General features: G+C 40.4%; 1 protein-coding gene across 1 annotated transcript; it reads right to left on the bottom strand.

The window, feature by feature from the left end:
* Positions 1 to 544: 544 nt before the first annotated feature.
* On the bottom strand, positions 545 to 25604 carry si:dkey-14o18.2 (neuronal pentraxin-1). The gene is made up of 6 exons (XM_037794091.1): positions 25531 to 25604; positions 13609 to 14806; positions 9542 to 10316; positions 4959 to 5209; positions 2852 to 3031; positions 545 to 2694 (listed from the first exon to the last, which is right to left on the bottom strand). The coding sequence occupies exons 2-6, from the start codon at positions 14344 to 14346 to the stop codon at positions 2485 to 2487; spliced, it is 2154 nt and encodes a 717-aa protein (XP_037650019.1). The 5' UTR covers positions 14347 to 14806; positions 25531 to 25604; the 3' UTR covers positions 545 to 2484.
* Positions 25605 to 25957: the final 353 nt, after the last annotated feature.

Below are 25957 nucleotides of genomic sequence, written 5' to 3'. Positions count from 1 at the left end.
TTTTTATAGCGGACTTTGTTCAGATATCATTCATAGCCTGATTTATACCACATTTTATTCCTAAAAAAAGGTGAAAAATGTTTTTTCAATGGCTGTTGACAGTATTTTCTGATTTATGGAGAGATAAAAAGAGATATCCAGAATTCCCCAAGTAAAAACCTTTGACTCTAATATATGTCAACAAAATGAAACAAGATTTTTGAACCTGGCTTTATCCAATGTTCAGATTTCTATTCTGGAAATGTATGCAAATTAGAACATATTTGATAAGATTCAAATATAACATTTACAAAAAAAAATAAAAAAATAATTGTGTTAATGTCAGTAATCAACTTGGTAAGTTTCATGATGATACCCTTAATCACGAATCAGAATTGCCATTTGAAATGCATCAGTGATAAGACGATACAACATGTGCACGCTATATATTGTACAGTTAAAGATGTTCAAAGAAATGAGTTTGTAGTCCAGTTTGAATTCATAAAATATTTTAAATAGTTTTATTCAAAATCCTGACATCTTTACAAATATTTGACAGCGTGCATTTTCTTTCTCTTTCAAGTTTTACAATTCAGTTTATAGTTTTGGCTTACACATGAGGGAGGGACTGTTGACTGAACACACTGTAATACTTTGAATATTTACAGCCAAAGACACAAGAATAAACAGAACAAAAAAAACCCAACAGACATTAAAGTGTACACCAAAGGCGAGAATAAGCAAGTGTTGTATATGTCTTGTAGTTGTATATCTTATTTTTACATTTGACATTCAGCTTACAAACTACACAGTTGGGTAGAAGGAGGAGGTTTATAAACTGAAGTCTACAGAACAAAGACAACAGAAGAAACATATGAAACATACATGTCACGTGCATTTGGCCCACTATCATGAGAGGAAAACAGGAGCGTGGTTTTAAAGTGCTGCTCGTCTTGGCATTACAGTCGAAGAAACATTTTGCAGATATTTACAGCTGTAGCGCGACGATGTGGTCCTGATGCTGAGAGATTCTATCACCATGGCAACAACAGATACCCCCCATTTTTTACGATCGATAAAGAGAGCTCATCCTCTCTGAGTTTAACTCAGAGGGGAGGATAGGGTTATAATGAACAAATAATAAACAGGTTACTCCCAAAAAAACAACCACAGGGTTAACATTGGGTTGAGAAAGTGCTATTTACTTATTTACTTATTTACAATGTACATAATAAATGTGTTTAATAATTAAAAACAGACTATCTGATATCATTTACATGTACAAAAACCTCTTTTGTTATAAAAACGTGACGGTGCAGCTACAAACAGAGATTAACTTTCACCTCTTTATCTTCTCTGAGTGTGTGTGTGTGTGTGTGTGTGTGTGTGTGTGTGTGTGTGTGTGTGTGTGTACGTGTGTGTGTGTGTGTGTGTGTGTGACACTCTGCCATGTGGTTTGAGCTGGTCAGAAATAGGCAGGATCAGATCAGATGTCCGCAGGTAAATCCTGCTGTAAGCCACCATCAGCATTACCGCAGCATTACAGCGTGTTGGTGCAGTCAGGTGGCCCGTGGCTGTAATGTGTCATGTCTGACATTGGGCTTATGTAACGGCTGACTTTTGAACAGAGAAACAGATCCACTTACAGACAGAGAGAGATAATTTTTTTTAAATTTAAAACATCATTCTCAGTCCTGCATGGACAAAATGCAATTTTAGAAAGAACACATAACACATTGATTACATTTTTTTCTGAATGCCACAATAGCAAATTCTGTTTTCTTTCTACAAAAAACAGTAGTTTTCAATATGAAATACTAGTACAAAACAGTCTCAACGTGCAAAGTCAACACCAGTAGGTTATGCCACATTTGACCTACATTATAAAAAAGCCCTGCAATGCAACAGCATTGTTTCTTTGTCTCCACAAAACAATGAGCAGATATTTGATTGTCATGTATGAATCATCAGGTCCCAGTGTGGCTTTATTTGTATCCTGTGCCTTTCAGCCACTCTTTCACCTCCTGTAAAGTCTATGTTTCTCACTTACCAAACTAAACAAGCTAGTGTGCAGGTGAGCTGATGGCAACAAGCAACCTTTGGACCTGTTCTGATGGAATGAAATCCTATTATGTGTGCTGGATCCCTCAGAGCAGCCGTAGTCATGAACACACAGCCGGTAAATCAGAAACCCTGCGCTCTTTGGAGCCCACAAAGTCCTGTTGAGAGCATCAGAGCGACGGAGTGAGGGTGTAGGTGGAAAAGGCAGAAAAGATTGGACAGGAATGGCAAAAAATGTATAGAAAAAGCTAAATAACTCCTCCTGCTCTGCCTTTTGCCCATGGCTGAGCTTGAAAACCAGAGCAAGCAAAGAAATAAATCATTCCCCATCTTTGATCCATGACAACATTTTCCCTCTCCAACTATTTCTGATGGGAGCATGTATTTGAAAATGTGCGGGGTTATGATGCTACGGCTCTGGGTGCTGGGGACCAGTGTCAGTCCTTAGTGGCAGGGGTCAAAGGGGACCTCGGTGAGTCCTCCGTGGAGCTCCACTGATTCCTCGGACCAGGACATGACGTCACCAATGAGGTGGCCTCCGCAGGTCGCCTGGCTGTGGATCTCGTTGGACGTCAGGACTCTGGACCAGAACTGGAGATCAGACAACTCTCCCATGAAGGACTGGGTGACGTCGAAGCGGCCACCCATCGTGTCCTGTGAAGACCAGTGAAGATTGAAAATGTTAGATGGACTAAATCTGAACTTACTGACTGAAGATCTAACTGCGAGCTTTTGAAGGTCATAAAACAAAGATAATAGCTAGCTGACACTGTGGCAATGATTTTTACATCCAACACCACTGTATATGTACCTGCTCCTGGCCCAGGATGAAGGTCCCTCCTGGTTTGATGGGATGCCAGGCCGACAGGTTTTGCCCTGATCCTTTCTTCACCCCGTCCTGGTAGGCCTCCCAGGTACCGTCACGTGTCGTCCACGTCATGCACACATGATGCCACTTCCCATCTGTCATGGTGATCGGCAATGTCACTGCCTAAACACACAGGTGGACAGAGACAGACATATCATTAAAGGTGAGGACGAGGAATGTTCTTATCACTAGTACAATATGAGCATCTCCACTCAGTTCATCCTCATAAACTCTTAAAATACATTACAGACTAATCTGTATTCTGTGTCAATGATCAGTTTGACGAGAAGAAAGCAAACATGGCAGTTTATCCCTCCCGGTAATGTCACTCCTACAGACAATTAGGCCAATCTATTAAGAAGATCAGATTAATTGCTTTGCTGATTTGTTTGTTGAGCTCCGTGCTCACAGTACTGGGGCAAGGAGCTATTCAGAGAAAGAAAGATTAGAAGGCTAATAGAATAATTGAATAATTTGCATGTCAACAATCTGTGTACAAGTTTCTTTCAAACTGAATGAAATGAATTCCACAACATGCTCTAAGTCAGGAGTTCTCAACACTAGACTAATGCATTGTACGTGATCTGGCCATTTCATTCTTTCATTTGTATTGCCCCCAATTGCTGTGTTTATATCACTTCATTTATTTAGAATTAAAGATATATGCTGCATCCAAAATCACTTACTATGCACTCCATACTCAATATGTGTACTATCCTTCAAAATACTACTATATTGCTATAAAAGTAGCATGCATCTTCCTAGCTGGTTGGAGATGTGTAACCATGGTAACCTGGGCCAACCTTATATGACCAAACAATGACGAGCTGTCCGTCAACGTCTGTAATGAAGATTGTCGTTACTATCGCATTGCATTGTGGGATATTTATGCTGGCATAGTTTCCAGTGTTTGCATACAGTAATATTTCACCAGAAGCAATTTGCGTACTCATATTAAGGTTTCGTACATAACCTACAAAAAATCTCTACTGTTTTTCGCGGAATAAATAGCATGTTAGTGTGGAATTTTGGATGCAGCCATAGAGTGACGATGCATTATAGATCTTATAGATCTGAGTTACATTCAGACAACTTCTATTTCAACATGTCTCATTACTGAATATGAGACTATCCTGTGCAGTCGCAGCATTTACATCATTTTATTAACTGTGATAATTAGCTGCAATTCATGGTGGGCAGAAGGTTTGCAGTAGAAATGACTTTACTCAGGCTGTTCTCATTCACTGTTCGTACTTATATCTACGGAAAGTAATGCACTGTACATTGTATATAACCCACGTAATCGTAAGCAAGGACGTGCAGGAGGATTAGGAGATCGAACAAACACAGAGATTTCATCCAGTAGACCGATGTTTGTGTCCAACAACATGGTTTACTTTACCAATGTAGTAATTTTAAGACAAACCATGAGGTTTTTTCATACACCTAACTAAGTAGTTTTGTTGCCTAAACCCACGAAAGTGTTTTTCTTTAAATTCACAATGTTAACCATGTGTTTACTGCAACCACAGTGGAGCGTCATAGTTTGTTAGAAAGTGACGGCAAGGGGTCCTGACAAAGCGCCAGTATGTGACGAGTTGGGATAAGATGTGTTGTAACATCTGCTGTGTTGTACGGACGTCAAAATACATGGTGGTTGTGTTTTGCCCTTCCACACACAAAAGGTGCCTCTTTTTAATTTCCCTTTAGTCTGATCATGCCACTGCCAACTGAAAAGTCCGTCTGACTAACCAGGGACTGAGAGCATGAAACGGGTCTGAGGTCACTGTCTCCTCCTTCTCTGACCTCTGGTGACTCTGAGCTGTGATTATAATGCATGATTAGTAATTCTCTGTTGCATGGATGTGTGAGAACTGTAGTGTTACCCACAGCACTAGTCACCTAAAGCAGCTTGACTTAAAAATCCCTCTAAAAGATCTTCATACAGTTCTTAGTCTTTAATCCTTCAATATACAGTAGGAGTTGGAGTTTAATGTCCAAATATCGCCCTCGACTCTGTATAATACTTATTTTATTGCATTTCTTTTACCTTGTCGTTGATTAGCAGCTCCATGGGGTTGCTGCCCCATTCGATGAGCACCAGCTCATTGGCTTGTCCGGGTACGGCGTAGGAGAAGGGAGTACCGAGGCCAGGACCTGAACCTGCCTTCAGCCACAGGCAGATGGTCAGGGCGAAGATCTCACTGACCACCGAGCGCTTCATCCTGGCGTACATGTAGTTGGTCTTCATGGGGAAGTCGAGCAGGAAAGCGCTGGGACTCTTTAGCTTCTTGTGGTTTCCTGGTGAGACAGCGAGAGCAGGATTGAGACTCAGGTCATTCATTGGTAAGGAAATATACCTTTTCAGACATGACTCATTCAACATTAACATTCTGAATTGGCCCATTTGTGTTTCACAAAGGTTAGGGTTGGACTCGTTGCTCGACGACCTATCCTAACCTTAACTACTCAAGGTCAATGCCTAACCTTAACTATTGCAGATCAATGCCTAACCTTAACTATTCAAGATCAATGCCTAACCTTAACTATTCAAGATCAATGCCTAACCTTAACTATTGCAGATCAATGCTTAACCTTATCTATTCAAGATCAATGCCTAACCTTAACTATTCAAGATCAATGCCTAACCTTAACTATTCAAGGTCAATGCCTAACCTTAACTATTCAAGATCAATGCCTAACCTTAACTATTCAAGATCAATGTCTAACCTTAACTATTCAAGATCAATGCCTAACCTTAACGATTGCAGATCAATGCTTAACCTTAACTATTCAGGATCAATGCCTAACCTTAACTATTCAAGATCAATGCCTAACCTTAACTATTCAAGATCAATGCCTAACCTTAACTATTGCAAGATCAATGCCTAACCTTAACTATTCAAGATCAATGCCTAACCTTAACTATTCCAGATCAATGCTTAACCTTAACCATTCAAGATCAATGTCTAACCTTAACTATTCAAGATCAATGCCTATTCCAGATCAATGTCTAACCGTAACTATTCAAGATCAATGTCTAACCTAAACTATTCCAGGTCAATGCTTAACCTTAACTATTCAAGATCAATGTCTAACCTTAACTATTCCAGATCAATGCCTAACCTTAACTATTCCAGATCAATGCGTAACCTTAACTATTCAAGATCAATGTCTAACCTTAACTATTCAAGATCAATGCCTATTCCAGATCAATGTCTAACCGTAACTATTCAAGATCAATGTCTAACCTAAACTATTCCAGGTCAATGCATAACCGTAACTATTCAAGATCAATGTCTAACCATAACTATTCAAGATCAATACCTAACCTTTACTATTCCAGATCAATGCTTAACCTTAACTATTCAAGATCAATGTCTAACCTTAACTATTCAAGATCAATGCCTAACCATAACTATTCCAGATCAATGCTTAACCTTAACTATTCAAGATCAATGTCTAACCTTAACTATTCAAGATCAATGCCTATTCCAGATCAATGTCTAACCGTAACTATTCAAGATCAATGTCTAACCTAAACTATTCCAGGTCAATGCATAACCGTAACTATTCAAGATCTATGTCTAACCTTAACTATTCAAGATCAATTCTTATCTTAACTATTCAAGATCAATGCCTTACCTTAACTATTCCAGATCAATGCCTAACCTAACTATTCCAGATCAATGCTTAACCTTAACTATTCAAGATCAATGTCTAACCTTAACTATTCAAGATCAATGCCTATTCCAGATCAATGTCTAACCGTAACTATTCAAGATCAATGTCTAACCTAAACTATTCCAGGTCAATGCATAACCGTAACTATTCAAGATCTATGTCTAACCTTAACTATTCAAGATCAATTCTTATCTTAACTATTCAAGATCAATGCCTTACCTTAACTATTCCAGATCAATGCCTAACCTAACTATTCCAGATCAATGCCTTACCTTAACTATTCAAGATCAATGCCTATTCAAGATCAATGTCTAACCTTAACTATTCAAGATCAATGCCTAACCTTAACTATTCAAGATCAATGCCTATTCAAGATCAATGTCTAACCTTAACTATTCAAGATCAATGCCTAACCTTAACTATTGCAGATCAATGCCTAACCTTAACTATTCAAGATCAATGCCTAACCTTAACTATTCAAGATCAATGTCTAACCTTAACTATTCAAGATCAATGTCTAACCTTTACTATTCCAGATCAATGCCCAACCTTAACTATTCAAGATCAATGCCTAACCTTAACTATTCCAGATCAATGCTTAACCTTAACTATTCAAGATCAATGTCTAACCTTAACTATTCCAGATCAATGCCTATTCCAGATCAATGTCTAACCTTAACTAATCAAGATCAATGTCTAACCTAAACTATTCCAGGTCAATGCTTAACCTTAACTATTCAAGATCAATGTCTAACCTTAACTATTCAAGATCAATGCCTAACCTTAACTATTCCAGATCAATGCTTAACCTTAACTATTCAAGATCAATGTCTAACCTTAACTATTCAAGATCAATGCCTATTCCAGATCAATGTCTAACCTTAACTATTCAAGATCAATGTCTAACCTAAACTATTCCAGGTCAATGCTTAACCTTAACTATTCAAGATCAATGTCTAACCTTAACTATTCCAGGTCAATGCTTAACCTTAACTATTCAAGATCAATGTCTAACCTTAACTATTCAAGATCAATTCTTATCTTAACTATTCAAGATCAATGCTTAACCTTAACTATTCAAGATCAATGCCTATTCAAGATCAATGTCTAACCTTAACTATTCAAGATCAATGCCTATTCAAGATCAATGTCTAACCTTAACTATTCAAGATCAATGCCTAACCTTAACTATTAAAGATCAATGCCTATTCAAGATCAATGTCTAACCTTAACTATTCAAGATCAATGCCTTACCTTAACTTTTCAAGATCAATGCCTATTCAAGATCAATGTCTAACCTTAACTATTCAAGATCATGGCCTAACCTTAACTATTCAAGATCAATGCTTAACCTTAACTATTCCAGATCAGTGCCTTACCTTAACTATTCAAGATCAATGCCTAACCTTAACTATTCAAGATCAATGCTTAACCTTAACTATTCCAGATCAATGCCCAACCTTAACTATTCCAGATCAATGCCTTACCTTAACTATTCAAGATCAATGCTTAACCTTAACTATTCAAGATCAATGCCTAACCTTAACTATTCAAGATCCATGCTTAACCTTAACTATTCCAGATCAATGCCCAACCTTAACTATTCCAGATCAATGCCTTACCTTAACTATTCAAGATCAATGTCTAACCTTAACTATTCAAGATCAATGCTTAACCTTAACTATTCAAGATCAATGCTTAACCTTAACTATTCCAGATCAATGTCTAACCTTAACTATTCCAGATCAATGCTTACCTTAACTATTCCAGATCAATGCTTACCTTAACTATTCCAGATCAATGCTTTACCTTAACTATTCAAGATCAATGCCTATTCAAGATCAATGTCTAACCTTAACTATTCCAGATCAATGCTTACCTTAACTATTCCAGATCAATGCCTTACCTTAACTATTCAAGATCAATGCCTATTCAAGATCAATGTCTAACCATAACTATTCAAGATCAATGCTTAACCTTAACTATTCCAGATCAATGCCTTACCTTAACTATTCAAGATCAATGTCTAACCTTAACTATTCCAGATCAATGCCTTACCTTAACTATTCAAGATCAATGCCTATTCAAGATCAATGTCTAACCTTAACTATTCAAGATCAATGCTTAAACTTAACTATTCCAGATCAATGCCTAACCTTAACTATTCCAGATCAATGCTTTACCTTAACTATTCAAGATCAATGCCTATTCAAGATCAATGTCTAACCTTAACTATTCAAGATCAATGATTAACCTTAACTATTCCAGATCAATGCCTTACCTTAACTATTCAAGATCAATGCCTAACCTTAACTATTCAAGATCAATGCTTAACCTTAACTATTCAAGATCAATGCCTAACCTTAACTATTCAAGATCAATGCTTAACCTTAATTAGTCAAGATCAATGCCTAACCTTAACTATTCAAGATCAATGCTTAACCTTAACTATTCCAGATCAATGCCTAACCTTAACTATTCCAGATCAATGCCTGACCTTAACTATTCAAGATCAATGCCTAACCTTAACTATTCAAGATCAATACCTAACCTTAACTATTCAAGATCAATGCCTAACCTTAACTAGTCCAGATCAATGCTTACCTTAACTATTCCAGATCGTATAATTTTAGTTTCACACAGGCCATCAACAGCAGTCTCCTAGTTGAAAGTCATGTGTTTGTTTGACCTATCCACCACCTCTCCCCCCACCCTAAGCAGACTCTCTCTCTATTAATACTACGTCACTTGCTCTGACCGTATAATGTCTTGGTGGGTTTACATTGGAGCAGAGAAACACCCTAAAGGTCCAAACACAGCAAACTGTGTCCTTTTCTGTGAGTTAAATGTTGGCTTATAATCACTGCAGCTCTTTAAAATGTAAAAAGAAAAATGATTACAATGATTGAGAGGCTAAAACTGTGTGTGTGTATGTGTGTGTGTGTGTACCGTGGTCAGTGTTGCCATGGTGCAGTTGGCCGAGCACTGTTTCCAGCTTGCTGTGCCCCGCGCCCCGCGGATTCGTCTCTTTGCTGCTGAAAGGCAGCCGCTGTGGGTTTTGATCGTTGCCGTGGCGGCTGTCATGGTGGTCGTCAACGCCGTGGTGATTATCATGGTGATCATCGTGATAGTCATCGTGATGTCCAGGTCCGTGGTGATAGTCGTGGTGATCATCGTGGTGATCGTCGCCGTGGTGGTCATCGTGGTGGTCATCATGATGGTCATCGTGGTGGTCATCATGGTGGTCATCGTGATGGTCATCATGGTGGGTGCTTTGGTGGTTGCCATGGTGACCACGGTGCCGGCTGTGGTGCCGGTCGTAGCGGTGGTCCTGATGCCGATTATAGTGACCGCTGCGATGGTTGTTCCTGTGGCTACTGTGGTGGTTGTTATAATGGCTGTCGTGGTGGTCGTCACGGTGACCGGTACCACGGTGGTCATCGTGGTGGTCGTCACGGTGACCGGTACCACGGTGGTCATCGTGGTGGTCGTCACGGTGACCGGTACCACGGTTGTCATTGTGGTGGTCGTCACGGTGGCCGTTGCCTTGGTGGTCGTCGTGGTGGTCATCATGATGGTCGTCGTGGTGGTCGTCATGGTGATCGTCATGGTGATCGTCATGGTGATCTCGGTAGTAGCTGTGAAGCTGCTCCTCCAGGGCGGTGATCTTCCGCTGGAGGAGTTCCCTCAGGGAGCTGGAGTAGGAGCTGGACGAGTTCCTGGCCTGCAGAACAACAAACACATCGGTCAGCAAAGAGGCACCAACTCACTGGAGGATTCAGGTAACACATTTCAATTTCATTTTTTTTAATCACCAAGTGCTACTATCTTTCTTCTGCCCTAACCCCCTCAGACTTTGGTGTTTATTTCAAGGAGCAGACGACAGGAATACGTTCACCATCTTTACCATCGTCATTATAATCAAATCCTCCAAAGATCTTTGAGTAGAGGTCCTCATTTATAATGGTGAGAAGTTACAAAAAAATTTCATGAAAAATGAATGAATGTTTCAGAGAAAAGCACTGAGTAGTAGTAGTAGACTGTACACATACATAAATTGCTTGGTTTCGACAAAAAAACTGTTAATTTGACAAAGTAATTCCAACTCAAGTTCAACTGATAGTTTACCCCTCGTTCGCCACCATGGACAGGAAGTCCTAAAAGTGACAAGACAACTGAGCAAACCCGATAAGCTGATGAAGATGTGTAACAGAGAAAAAGCTAGTAAGTGGACCATGAGATGGGACTGTTTTGTACTTCTTTACAAGGTCAAGAATTAACTTTTGCATTTCAAGAAATGACAAATTTAACAAGAACTTGGAGAAAATTACTAAATATAGAAATCACTAAAGAGTCAGAAGTTCTTTGCAGTAAATTCAGTGATATTCAGTGTGAATAAAGAAGAATTATGGAATGACATTTAAAGTTGCAGGGGAATAGTTTCCGCCCCTCCCTCCTCTCCCTTGCTCATCCTTGTCTTCCACACCAGCAAATCCGGCTTTGTTCCTTGCCAGTGCACTCCACGATTAATAGCCTCGTCAGGGAGGATGAAGCTAATTGAAGGTGAGGCTGGCTAGCGCCCTTCGGCGCGTGGCCAGAGGCTGGTGGTGTAGACATCCTGTTAGAGGACAGAGTGAGGGAAGGTAAATCCTGTCTCCACTTCTGTTTCGTCTCACACCTTTCGAGGGAGATTGAAGGGGATTTCTGGCAACACTTTCCCTGAATGCGGCCTGAGACCACCTGCACTAATAACAAGGCTTTCACAGGCCAGCAGGCAGCAGGGTTTAAGTCTCGCAATGTTACACCAGCATCATTAAATGTTGTAACACAAGTGAGACAGCAGAACCACATGTATGGCTTGTTCTAGGTGCTGAAACACAATTTAGAGAATGTAACACATACTGTGTGATGTCTACACAAAGACTAACATTCTGACCAGTGGGCAACCTCTGGGTCTGAGAAGTGAAGCCAATGCTGAGAGCCTTAAACCTGCATTCTCTCTACCAGCCAGCAGGGGGCGACTCCTCTGATTGTATAGAAGTCTATGAGAAAATGAGCCTACTTCTCTCTTGATTTATTCCCTCAGTAAACATTGTAAACATGAGTTTATGGCCTCAATCGCTAGTTTCAAGTCTTCTTCAATACAGCATGATGTTCATTTAGTAAATGATGGTCCCATTTAGAGTCAAATAGACCATAAAGCAGGGAATGCTTTAGGGCGGGGCTACCTTGTGATTGACAGGTCGCTACCACGGCGTTGTGGTGAGAGTTGTCTGGGTTTTCGTCTTACAACTTTAACCCTTTCACTGTGTGTTTTCAGTTCATGAAAGTTAATTGTAACATTTTGTGCACCTAAAAATGTCTTATCCAGCGTTGGGTTGTACTTAGCTCCACCCTCTCGTGTCACTTCTGGTTGCAAAAAACCAAGATGGTGACGGCAAAAATGACGAACTTGAGGCTTCAATACTGCAGTCCACAAACCAACGGGTGACGTCACTGTGACTACGTCCACTTCTTATATACAGTCAAAAGTTCCCAGTGAACACCAATTCAGTGCTTTATTGGGCACACACTGAATTCAATTTGAGTTAAAACGTTTTTTAGACGTCTGGATCAGTGGTTCCCAACCTTTATGGCTTGTGACACTGTAAAACGACACAAAGTCTTGGCGTGGTTTCCCTAGAGGAAACAGATCCTTAATCTCAATGCGATTAACCCGGATGAATAAACAGTAAATTAATGTACAGATAACAATTTCTCAGAGAGGTTAATACCTTCCGTCTTCCTCCTCTAAGCTTCACTCGTCTCACTCCAACATGTGATGGTTGGACACAGGGGTAGTTTAAGGTCAGGGGTGAGGGCTAACCAATTTAGAGCAGCTTCCTGCTTTCAGCCGGAACAGCTCTGAGAGGACATTAGCATCCAATGGCTCAGAGACAACAGACGGACAGCTGTGATATTAGCTTTTAAAGGTGGCCTGTCAGACAATGACTGGTTGGTTGATCTGTTTGTGAGACGTATCTCCTTCAACTTTTTGAATCTTATTTAAAATGCTTGTGTTTATTCCAAATATGAAAAATCAAAAATTATCAATCAAAAATTCCCTTTTAATGCAGTGAACACAAACAGTAACCTGTGGGTTACCATGTCTGATGAAACACATCCTTCTTACAGTATTTTGGAAGCGGACAGAACTGGCAGCTGACTCGGTGGCTGAGTTTTTGACCCTTAATGACGCAAGATATGACCCCAATTAAGTCAAACTCTTGACAGGCTTCCGCCTCCATGCAGACTGTTCAGCCTCTCCTTGCAGACACATTACTAAGCATCTCAAAATGTTTGTACAGTTCAGGAGGAGTAAGTCTCTTAAAGAATATTGACCCTTTTCACCTGAAACATCCAAACTTTAATTACAGCCATATGAATATATTTAGATAGGAGACAGCACTGTGCCTTGCGAGCTTCATAGGAGTCAGTTTGGATCAGTGTGGACTGCCGTTATGATGCCTTGAATTCGGCCATTTAGGTTTTTGTCCGTCGTCATCTTGGTCTTTTCCAACCAGAAGTGACACGAGAGGATGGCGATGAGTACAACCGAATGCTGAATAAAATATTTTTAGATGACCAAAATGTTAAAATTATCTTTCATGAATACAAAACACAGAGACAAAAACACGGACAACTCCCAGACCGGACAACGCCGTGGTAGTGACATGTCAATCACAAGGTAGCCCCGCCCTAAAGCATCCCCTGCTTTATGGTCTATGTGACTCTAAACGGGACCATCATTTACTAAATGAACATCATGCTGTATTGAAGAAAACTTGAAACTAGTGGTTGAGACCATAAACTCATGTTTACAATGTTTACTGAGGTAATAAATCAAGTGAGTAGAAGGCTAATTTTCTCATAGACTTCTATACAACCAGACTTCTTTTAGCAACCAGAGGAGTCACCCCCTGGTTGCAAAAAAAATACCTCTTCTCTGAGCGTGCATTGCAGAATCTTTCACTCACCTGCAAGTTCTCCAGCCTCTCCTTCAGGGTCTGCAGTGTTTTGCCCGTCTGTTCAGGGGAGAAGGAGCTGTGTTTTCCATATGACGAGCCCTTCCGGTGGTGGGGGTCCGACCTGTGGCTGCCGTGGGAGTAGTGGTGATCGCTGCTGTGATACGGCGAAGGCCCGTGGTGTGACGACGATGGCGTGTGGTGGCCACCGTGATGCCCGTGGTGGTCATCGTGGTGGCCGTCGTGATGATTGTCGTGGGTGTCGTGATGGTTGTCATGGTGGTCAGGGCCATGGTGACCACCGAAGCCCTCGCACAAGGTGAGCTTGGCGGTCAGCTCCCTGATGGTCTCTCGTTGGTCCAGGATGGTCTCCTTTTGCCTCACGAGGCTCTCGCGCAAGTGCAAGATGGTGGCTTTGGCCTCATCAGACATCACGCCTCTCCGGCTGCTGCCATTGTGACCATTAGTGTGGCCGTTACTGGTCGGTCCATGGGGCACACTGGGTGGGGAATAGCAGCTGGGGTCTGCTTCTGGGGGGATTGGGGTGCAAACAAATTTGGGGCTAATGCCATAGTCATATTCTATGCCAGGCAAACTTCCTGTTGCTGCTGCTGCACATGACAGGAAGTAATAGAAAATGAGAGAACGTAGGGTGAAGAAAGGGAGGATAAACCCCAGAGAGACTCCATCCCATTGCTGGTGTCTTGCAGACAGAGGCATGAGGCTCAGAGGACTGACCTCTCTGGCCATATTTGGCCCGAGTCCAAGTTATTCCTCGACAAATGACAGTCCTCCCAGGCCTTAGCTCCGTTGTGATGAACACCATGAATGGAGGTCATATGCGATGGATTGAAAGGTGGTGGGGCAACGCATGTCAACAGTAAAATCGCAGATGTAGCATAAATTCCTTTTAGAGGACAAGCAGCACAAACTCAAAGGTAGTATTCCAAAAGGCTAAACTCTTTAGCTGTTTGCCTTTAAGACAACCATGCACTATCACCCAAGATTTCTTGGCTCCATGGTAAGCTAACAAGCTGTGAGATCTGGGCTGATGTATCTTGATAGGTCCTGCTGTCTCTGGGGAGAGCTGTTGGGCCGCTGCCAGTCAGGTGATCCTTCTTGGCTCCAAGAGCCTCCTGTGTTCGACAGCCGAAAGTAATCCCTTTAACTTCGGCTTCTAACCACCCATCAGGTCCCGGAGTGCTCTTACCTGTAGGACAGCAAAAAACATTACAAACATGAAAACTAAATCAAGACAAATGGAGATATAATGGATAATAAATGGAACTTTGATCGAGTTTGTTCCAAAATAATGAGTATATTAATGTTATTGATAATTTCCAGTTTAAAGCATGAATAATTTACATTGCAACCAATTAGAACAACAAAACAAAAACTAGAGATAACGTTCAATAAATCATTGTAATGATGTGGCTATCGTTCATTAAATGAGTGAAGCTTGAATTGGCAGAATGAGATTTAAAGGAAGGGAATCTGGGTCACGACTGACTGAAGAGAAATCTGATTAAATAGATGTAGTAGTTTTATAGCTGGATATATTATGTTTAGATAGCTAACAGGAAGAGAATATGTAGTGAAAGGTGATCTGCATCATAAACAATTCATCTTCAATTATTAAATCACTCCTTCAGTCAGTCAGCATTTCCTGTGGCACTGAGCCAGCACACTACAGTGTAAGTTCACTGAGCCAGCACACTACAGTGTAAGTTCACTGATCCAGCAGACTACAGTGTAAGTTCACTGAGCCAGCAGTCTACAGTGTAAATTCACTGAGCCAGCAGACTACAGTGTAAATTCACTGAGCCAGCACACTACAGTGTAAGTTCACTGATCCAGCAGACTACAGTGTAAATTCAGTGAGCCAGCACACTACAGTGTAAGTTCACTGAGCCAGCACACTACAGTGTAAGTTCACTGAGCCAGCAGACTACAGTGTAAGTTCACTGAGCCAGCAGTCTACAGTGTAAGTTCACTGAGCCAGCAGTCTACAGTGTAAGTTCACTGAGCCAGCAGTCTACAGTGTAAGTTCACTGAGCCAGCAGACTACAGTGTAAATTCACTGAGCCAGCAGACTACAGTGTAAATTCACTGATCCAGCAGACTACAGTGTAAGTTCACTGATCCAGCAGACTACAGTGTAAGTTCACTGAGCCAGCAGACTACAGTGTAAGTTCACTGAGCCAGCAGTCTACAGTATAAGTTCACTGAGCCAGTAGACTACAGTGTAAATTCACTGAGCCAGCAGACTACAGTGTAAATTCACTGAGCCAGCAGACTACAGTGTAAATTCACTGAGCCAGCAGACTACAGTGTAAGTTCACTGAGCCAGCAGACTACAGTGTAAGTTTGCTGAGCCAGCAGACTACAGTGTAAATTCACTGATCCAGCAGACTACAGTGTAAGTTCACTGAGCCAGTAGACTACAGTGTAAGTTCACTGAATCCAGCAGGACTACAGTGTAAATTCACTGAGCCAGCAGACTACAGTGTAAATTCACTGATCCAGCAGACTACAGTGTAAATTCACTGATCCAGCAGACTACAGTGTAAATTCACTGAGCCAGCAGACTACAGTGTAAATTCAGTGATCCAGTAGACTACAGTGTAAATTCAGTGATCCAGTAGACTACAGTGTAAATTCACTGAGCCAGCAGACTACAGTGTAAGTTCAGTGATACCAGCAGGCAGGTGAACAGCACTAAGGGGGAGGCCAGTGGGGACTCATCAATGTTGCAGCAGGCCGCAGTGTAATGAGATTACAGCCAATTAATCTGCTCCCAAAACCCCAGCCCTGCAATTCACATAATTAAAGCTGGTTTTCATTTGAAACATGGGTGGGACTGTGGAGTCCAGTCACTCACACCAGGGCCGTATGAATATTTCCCTTATAATAACAGAATATGTGTCAAATTCTTGCTGGGAAGTAGTATTCCTCACCAGCTCTAAACACGTACAGTCAAAAATATCAGTACCCAACACAATCATATCATTCCGCCTAATTGATGAAGGATTCCTGACTATATACATCACAAACTGATGAAGGATTCCTGACTATATACATCACAAACTGATGAAGGTTTCCTGACTATATACATCACAAACGGATGAAGGTTTCCTGACTATATACATCACAAACTGATGAAGGTTTCCTGACTATATACATCACAAACTGATGGAACATGAGGGTTTGTTATGGGGGGGTTGGATCATTCTTGTTAAGAAGAAACAGCTGGATGGAGACGGATAACTTTCTTAAGCAGCACTTCACTGTTCTTCACTCTTTGTCAGCTTCACAACAACGACAACGACAACGACAACGACAACGACAACAACAACAGTGACAGTGACAACAACAACAACAACAACAACAGCAGAAGCAGCAGCAACAACAACAGCAGCAGCAACAACAACAACAACAACAACAACAGCAGCAGCAGCAGCAGCAACAACAACAACAACAACAACAACATTAACAACAACAACAACAACAACAACAACAACATTAACAACAACAACAACAACAACAACAACAACATTAACAACAACAACAACAACAACAAAAACAGCAGCAGCAGCAGCAACAACAACATTAACAACAACAACAACAACAACAACAACAACAACAACAGCAACAACAACAACATTAACAACAACAACAAAAACAGCAGCAGCAGCAGCAACAACAACAACATTAACAACAACAACAACAACAACAACAACAACAACAGCAGCAGCAGCAACAACACTTCCTTGTTCCTAACTCCCATGTGACTGAACTAACCAATCAGAAGCTAGGAGGACTTCGACTGAGGTAAATGTGAGGAAAACCACAGGGGAGGATTCAGCAGATTATTGTTTTAAGGTCATTGATGAAATGATTTAAACATGTAAATAAAACAGTTAACTGTATAAACATAATTCACCCTTGACTCAAATATATGAATTAACCTCACTTCTGAACTTTCCACTGATATAAACATGTCAGTGGCAACGGTACACACAAAAACTCCATTTTAATTTTTCTATTGGTTGCTTGTTATTGATCAAGGAAATCAAATTTTTTTTGTTCGGGTGTGACCATTTTATACATTTGTGAAGGGAACAGATTTTAGAATATATAGCTAAGGTAGACAACATTTCTATCTAGTGAAAGTGAGCAGAGCGGATCTATTTAAATGTTTCCAGCTAAAAAGTCAAAAAAACTTCCATCTGTGTCACAGCATAAGACGAGTCTTCCACATGCTTGTTGGGTCAGCCAGAGGGAAAGATGCAAAGCCAAGATGAAGAACACACAGGACACTGTTCACTCTAAGCTCCTTATCTCCACCAGTTCAAACACCCACAGCACCCATTAAGTACAAACTGCTGAGTCTCAGGCACTGCCCTCTCTGTGACACTGTCCTCCTGAGGAAAATGATAGCATTGGTTGTATGTGCACACTTTGTAGGCAATAGTTTGACATTTTGAGAAATTTGCTTTCTTGCCAAGAGTTAGATTAAAAAGATTGATAAGACTTGCATATCTGGACGTTAAATATGAAGCTGCAGCCAGCAACCTGTTAGCTTAGCTTAGCATAAAGACTGGAAACAAGGAGAAACAGCTAGCCTTGGTTTGTACTGAAGTCCACCTACAAGCACCTCAAAATTTAAATTGTCAAAATGGTATACTTTTTCAGTTTAATCTGTACAAAAAGAGAAGTGTAAAAACAACAAGTTGTGTGCTGGAGCCGGACTATTTCTTAGGCTGACCAGTGACTTCCTGGAGCTTCCGCTGGTCCCGGACAACCTCACCGTGACGACAAGACTCAACTCTCATATTGGAACATTTAGAAGAAGATACCTTTTCTCTTTTAGGTATAATATTTTGTTGCCTTCTGTTTGAGATTTTGTTTCAGTTTTGATTTCTTAACCATTTGCTATCAAACAATTCACTTTTTTTTTTTTAGAGGGTTCACAGACTGCAGTTTAATGACGCATTCAGAGGTGGGCCTGCAGCCAGTAGATGAAGGCCTTAATCTGACAGTGAGCTCCGCTGTCTGATACTTAAAGACAATATTAGTGGAGATTTAGAGGACATGATACTCCGCTGAGGCACGAGGCATCACACATGAGTCGTAAGAGCATCACCAAGGGCTGAGTGTTGCTATAGACAAAAGGAAGGAAGGCAGTAGGTCCGTATAAATGTGTGGTTCAGTAGCTGTACATCTTTTCCTTTATGCTGCATTTCTATCCAACTGAAATGGTTATTTATGATTTAAATCAGCTCTATATCCATAACTCATATACATCATGTACAGAATGGACCGTATGTTTTGTATAATGTGTATATGTTAAATACAACATATATGGTTACTAAAGTAATTTTTAGAAATCAAATCATATTATACAGTACTAAAATATGACCATGGCACTGCTGTATCATATAGTTCATTTTTGTGTCTGTGGCAAAATATATGCTCTGTTGATAGACAAAGATAGCTAATAAACAGCCTACATTTTAATATATATATATATAATGTTAATATCATTTGTTCATATATGAGAACAATAGCCTATCAGACATTTTCGGTCGTTTTTACACTTTTTGTTTGTTATATTTATTTTGATTGATTTATTTAATTGTCTTTTTGGATGACAATATAAAAAAGTAAAAAGTAAATGTTTCTTTCTCTCAAAGCATTATTTTCTTTTTTTTGTGTAATTGTCACTGTAATCAGCGGCCAGAAGTATGGTGACTAGAAGTCTCCCAGTGGGCCCTTGAAGGTGCAGCACATCGGTTCGATGTGCTCCTGTTTCCCCAGCGGAGGCTGAGTGGACTGCAGGAACACGTCTCCCGCACCTCACCTCTTCCTCTCAAGGGTGACAGGACTAATAGGATTGGTTGGATTTAATGCTATTTAACGAGGGGATTGGCTGCAGGGTCCTGGTTCTGCCAAAGCAACTTGCCCCCCCACCCAACAAAGTCCAAGCCATTGTTGACACACGTGTCACTGCAGAAGAAGAACATGTGCATGACAAGCAGCCGGTCATCATTATGAGGCAGTCAACAGCCAACATGAACAGCATATTTTCATGGGAAGTTTGAGGTTTTTCCTTAATATTGCATTATGTTTAAATTTCCTGTTCAAATTATTACTACAATGAATATTTTCCAGTGTTCAATGTTCGATCTTTCAGTGAGAACAATAAAAAAGTTTCTAAAATGTCAATAAACTTTATGGTTTGTAAAAAAAAAACCTCCACTAATCTCTGCTTGCCACTGTGCGATTTAAACATGTATGTACAGTGTCCGGACATGTGCATAATCATCCTCTCAAGCCAATCCCAGCCCCTTGTGTGGATCACATCCCACCGCATGGCCTCTCCCTCCTCGCAGCTTAAAGGCGCTCTTCTTCGTCCTCCTCCTCCTCCTCTTCCTGTGCATGCCCTGAGCTCGCCTCCCTGCCTCACGCAACACACCACATGAGTCAACTCTGCTCCCTGTTCAGGTGCTGCGGCTGGATGGTAAACTCGGTGTGGAGGTGCGTCATGTCTGTATGAACGGGACTGCATGCCACGCCACGCCACGCCACGCCACGCCACGCCACGCCACGCCACGCCACGCCACAACAATCAAGTGGCACTCTGAGGACTGATGGTTGCAGGACGTGTTGTGACATCATCTGTCAGAGCAACCCAGTATAGACCCTCCTGTCCACCAGAGGATAGCCCATCCACCTCTCTTTCTCACTAGCTCTGATCGTAGCATATTTACGTGGATGCATTGCAGTCAGTACAGACTACATGACATACGAATGACATGCCAAAAGCAAGAACAGCATTCTTATTGCATGCTTTTGCCTTGTATATTATCGTGTCATTCACACCTTTTCATGTGACCGGGCTGGTCAGAGCTAACAGGCTTTGAACACATTTAGAGAAACAATTAGACAGAATCAGATAAACTTCATCTGCAAACTATTATAATGCCTTATTCTTCTCTGCTACAGCCACACTGTCATCCTTCTTGCTGTGTTAATTTGACATCTTAATGGACATTGGATATGGCCTGTTATTATTCAGGCATTCGTCCATATGGGAAATAAATGACCCATCTATGGAAAATGTTCTCCACCTGTCTCTTGTCATAGGTAATTACCACTGAGCCCATGCAGTCAATCAACGTTAGGAGGGGTGAATGAAATATGACCTCATTTAAAAAGTCCATATGCACCAATTTAGTGTGATGATTCATGACTTGGTGTCAAAGTTCCTGTTTTACATGGGTGTCCTTTACATTTATGCAACATGGCAAAAGCTAAAAGAAATATCCATCATTCCTAAGATTTCTTGAAATAAGATTGAACATTTAGGCCTTTCAGGATAAAAAGAGATTGTGAAATTAGCTGGGAAAACACCATTAGTATTAGGAAGTTCATGTCATAATAAGCCTTTAATGTTCAAAAATAGTATATTTTTTACATAAGATATTCAAGCTGTATTTTCTAAAACGAGTCCCTATCTTACTGAAATGTTACTTGTTCGGTGATTATGTCTTATATTAAGTGTTATGAGATATTTTGACTAGTAATTAGACAAATATACCTTGTAAGATTTTTACATTGGTAGAAATACCACAAACAACCCTTGGTTTAACGTGGCTATTGTACCAGATACATGTAACTACTACTATTTCTACAATTTGTTTCTTTCACAGAATTTTGGCACCTTAGCAAATACAATTCTAAATATTTGAATCGTGTTCTTGTTCCTACAGATATCACTCTATCAGTCTAAATTGGAGTTAAATTGACCTCTCGACCCTGCAAACCTACTGTAACATATCTCTGTTATCTGTTAGCTGACAGACTAATAAACGCTATCAAGGATGACAACAACAGCTTCTCATATACAAAAACAAAACTGTGTGCAACTATGCCACTCAACACTATCAACACTGTGGATATAAAATAAAGATATATATCTTCCTGTCACTGCAAAACAGGAACCAGCTCAATTAAAATCAGCTGAAAAGGGCCAAAGACGAGCTACTGATTCCCTTTTTGAACCCGATCCCGCCTCACATCCACACAGCTACATGTAATTACAGTTTAGAGCCGTCTGGGTCAACAGCCTTCTACTGTGGAGCCGCTAAGTGCCACATGTGCTGAGTGGTTTCACTGCAACCTTTGTGCTTTTTTTTTTAATTTTAGTACATTTCCGATGTCAGTAATTTAATCTTTTGTAATTTTTCACAAAGTGTAGTCCTTCACTTCACTTAAACTGCATCCATTACCCTCACAGATTGTGTCTCTGAAAGCAACTCATTGTCTAACTGTGAGAGCAAATGCTCAAATTTCTCCTCTCTTTTTTGGTATAGGAGCTCTAGTAAAGGCCATCCATCTATGATCCTGAAGGTAACCAGCACAGAGTAACCTGACTCTAACTGTAACCCAGACCTCCAACATTACCATTACCAAACCTTTTAATGTGATAAACAAAAGAATGTCCAATAAATCACGTTCACGATATGGATTCTGCTTCATCGAGTTTAAACTATCATCAATAAGTTGTATTAGAAGGCCAATAGCAATGTAGAGATGCTGTATAAAATAAGATAAGAACATTTTTACACCCGCAATTTTACTTATGGCCAAGTAATGTTTTCATCAAAGCAGCATTTTGGCATCTTTATATGTACACAGAACCATGCAGGAACCTCCGGTGATGAAAAATTAAGCCAAAACCTGCAGTTCTTCAAATGGCCACTTAAGGCTTCAAAAACGAGTAAATTCCTATAAGACTCCATGTTGAAATTCCCAAATTTACAGCAGAAATCAACATGTTTACAGCCTGGTACAAAAAATTGTTTTGGTCTCTGTAGCTAATTTCCTAATTTTTTGGAGACTACGTCCATATTCTATAGAGTTGTGCAAGGATGATTTTTGTGGCCGAACCAGGAAGTTAGCATCGCCCTAGTTCCCCTGACAAGAAGCCAATTGGATTTTTCCGTTGGGTTTTGGATTATTGCAGAAAATAAGCTCTGTGGTAAACAAACGTTTATTAGATTTATACATTTTGTTCAGCAAGATAATCTCTACAAATGAACACGACTTTTATGATTTTTGAAGTGTGAATGCAATCAGCAGATGTAAAAAGCTAACATTAGGCTATAAATGAACAACACCACGGTCACATGAGCGCAAGTATACACAACGAGGCTGTAAAGGAGGACGAGTCGATGTGATGACATTTAGTAGTCTCATTTAGCCACTTGTTAGCAACCGCCTTGTTTAAGACACATAAAGGCTTCAAAATTCAGGAGTGGGGTATTTATTGACATATTTTATATCGTAGAAAAAAACGTTAAAACCACAGACCTTATTTCAGGCATCTAACTAAAAACCCATTAAAAAAAACCATTGACTTCGAGACGAGGGAACCGTAAGTGCTAAAATGCTAACTCATTTCTAGGTTTTAGGACTCATTCCTGCAGCACTCAATACAGTCTATGCACAGAACACAAATCGACCCACCAACAAGGTAATAAAATACCTGCTACTCAAAGAAACAGTGCACTGTCAGTCCAACTTTCCTGGAAGCACTGCGTTGCATTTGCCATGTTTTTTGTAGTCAAGCAATCATGACGGTTAGGATTTATGTTTCCCACAACAACGTTAAGAGGGTAAAGATGCTTGGGTGAACTAACTCCTGCCGAGTCAGAGGTCAGCGCCCTGCCTTCACCCTGAGGTTAAAACACTGCCTGAGTTTACACAGCTTCATCAGAGACCTCCCTGCAGTGGGGTCGCCCTCGCCAGGCTGACTGGGAATACTTGTGATGCCATGGAAAGCTCTGTGGCTCAAATGAGAGTGAAAACACCGACCAACTAATGTGACAGCTTAATGCAGGGCGCTCGGCTTTGTCAACAAAAGGCCTGGACTGTCTATTGTAACAGAGACTTCAATCACAAAAGTGTTTAAAGTCAAAAGCATCAACAGCTCCGTAACAGAGACACAGATTTTCTGTTTTCTTTTTAGATTCTGGACAACAACGAGGGACCAATTGTGATGTTCTGTCTATTATATCATTCTGTGAAGTACTTTAGTTTAACAGGCACTCCATGTGAAGTTGACACCTACTCTGTGCTATTTGATTTTGATTTTGTTTTGTCTGTAAAGCACTCTTGTTGAAAAAGAGTGAACCACAAATAACAGTTCTAACCTGTAAAAGCTGCCTAATGTGAGGACTACAACAGACATTAAAACATACAGTGGTAACATGGTTAGAAAGTGCTCATCTGCATCACTTTGATGATTGATGGCAAAGTTCAAAGTTCGGCCACGTGTAGAACTTACAGACTGGATCTCCTAACTGAATGATGAACTTTAGTTATTCATTTTCCAATATAAGGTTGTCTATAACTTCCTATCATCCAAGGATTTACGTCCTTTTCAATCTTTAAAATAATACCATCATTTATCTTCATGCTCAGCTGTCAGTGATTTAGTGAGAGCCGGCGTCACGCTTGTCAAGAGGTGGATTTCTGATCTGAGGGTTGATGGATGTCCTGTAAGCCGTCTCTGGCCTCGCTACGACTAATAAAGAGGAGTCAAACCAAGGTCTCAGTGCTGCACGTGGCCTCCAGCCCATCAGCAAGGCATCGACTGGGCCAAAGGCTCAGCAGGATACACAGGAAGGGAACCGGAGAGGATGCCAAGGCCACAACAACCAAAGACTCCGCTCTGTTGCATGTCTCTTTGACACATATTGCTGATGTGAACACAACAGGTCCTTTGCTAAACAGACAAATGCGACATGCAGAGCAAAACGTATGCTAATGGAATGATTACCAAGCTGCTACAGTACTGTCTATCTCAGTGTCTTTCATCATACAATTTAAATATGATTTTACAGGATGTTTTTATACTTGTGAACTCCAGCAGTTCAAACACATACTGTAAAGCCATTTCATGAAGGCTAAAGACCGAGTGTCAAACACCTCAACATCTTAGTGAAGTAAAGCTCATCAAAACGGCACTGAATATATATATGTATTATATTATATTATATATAACGAGGCTGAAGGTGTTACACATGCAGCAACCCATGCAGAGATGGGGACAGGGATGTGGGGGATGAGGGGTCGATTTAGCCAGAAAATATCAGCACGACAAGACAAAAACAAACACTAAAAAAACTAAAAAATAATCAAACTCATATTCCGCATTTTACTGATGCTGCCCAAAAAGTATTAACTTGTGTCAACGGGTAAATGACAATGAACGCATGTGCAAGTTGCCTGTTATTTCAAGACTTCAGTTCAAGTCTTTCAACATAAATCAACAACTTCATATCCAACCTGATGTCATGGGAAGGCGTATAAATACCACAACATCACAAGGACATTCTGGGTGTCATGAGAACGCATTTCAGCCTTTTCACATGTCACATTGGGTGCCTCTGTTGTCTGTCATTTTTACGCCATGCTACAAAACTATATAAAATATTTCAAAGGCCAAAGGTTCAGTCAGTAAATTCACAGATTTTAAGTTTTTTTTTTAAATTTCAGAGCAAGTTCAGATATATACATGTATTAGCTGCTGTAGTGCTGTGCTACATGTGCAGTATGTACATATAACACATACGTTTCCAGCTGATGGTCCTCATTACATAACTAAATTAATCACTCTTCATATTTACAATATTGAAAAAGATACACAGGTGTCTCTGAAAAGTGCAGATGATGTGAACAAATATTAACATCTCATTCAGTCAAACTAGCAGAGGAGTTCAGCTTCGAGTTCCAGCAATACTTGATCGAGTAGTTCAAACAATTAGGATTTACAGTTCTTTATAAAAGATTTAAAATCACAGAGGTTTGCTTTTAAGGAAATAATAAATAATTTTGTGACAAAGAAACAAAAAGTTTTCTTACCTGCCTGCAGGTTTGAAGTCCCCAAGCTGGTTAGTCCATTCAGCCTTCTGATCAGCTTGAGGAGGATTGGCTTTAGGTGGATAATTTTATCTCCCTCCCTCCCTCCCTCTTTCTCTCTCACTCTCTCACACACACCTGTAGGTATGTTCGCTCAGACTGTAGCTCATTAATGACATTTTGTGTCAGGTTTTCTCACTTTTGTATATTTTGTATATGTTTCAATGCAAACCTGCAGTATTGTACAGTGACAGATAATTCTTTACTCAACCGTAGAGAGAAAGTTGACGATGCTCTGTGCAGAAAGTGACAATTTCAATGAATTACATTTGTTTCATGAATTGGTTTAACAAGTCAGCAAGGAAGCCAAAAATAAGAAGAAGCATCAAGAGGTCTCTAGATTAATAGACCATCATCAGTTTTCGTCATC

Source organism: Sebastes umbrosus, chromosome 15, assembly GCF_015220745.1.
Source record: "Sebastes umbrosus isolate fSebUmb1 chromosome 15, fSebUmb1.pri, whole genome shotgun sequence".
NCBI classification, from domain to species: Eukaryota; Metazoa; Chordata; class Actinopteri; order Perciformes; family Sebastidae; genus Sebastes; species Sebastes umbrosus.
Note: the sequence above shows the minus strand (reverse complement) of the source record. Positions and strands in the feature narration are given on the sequence as shown.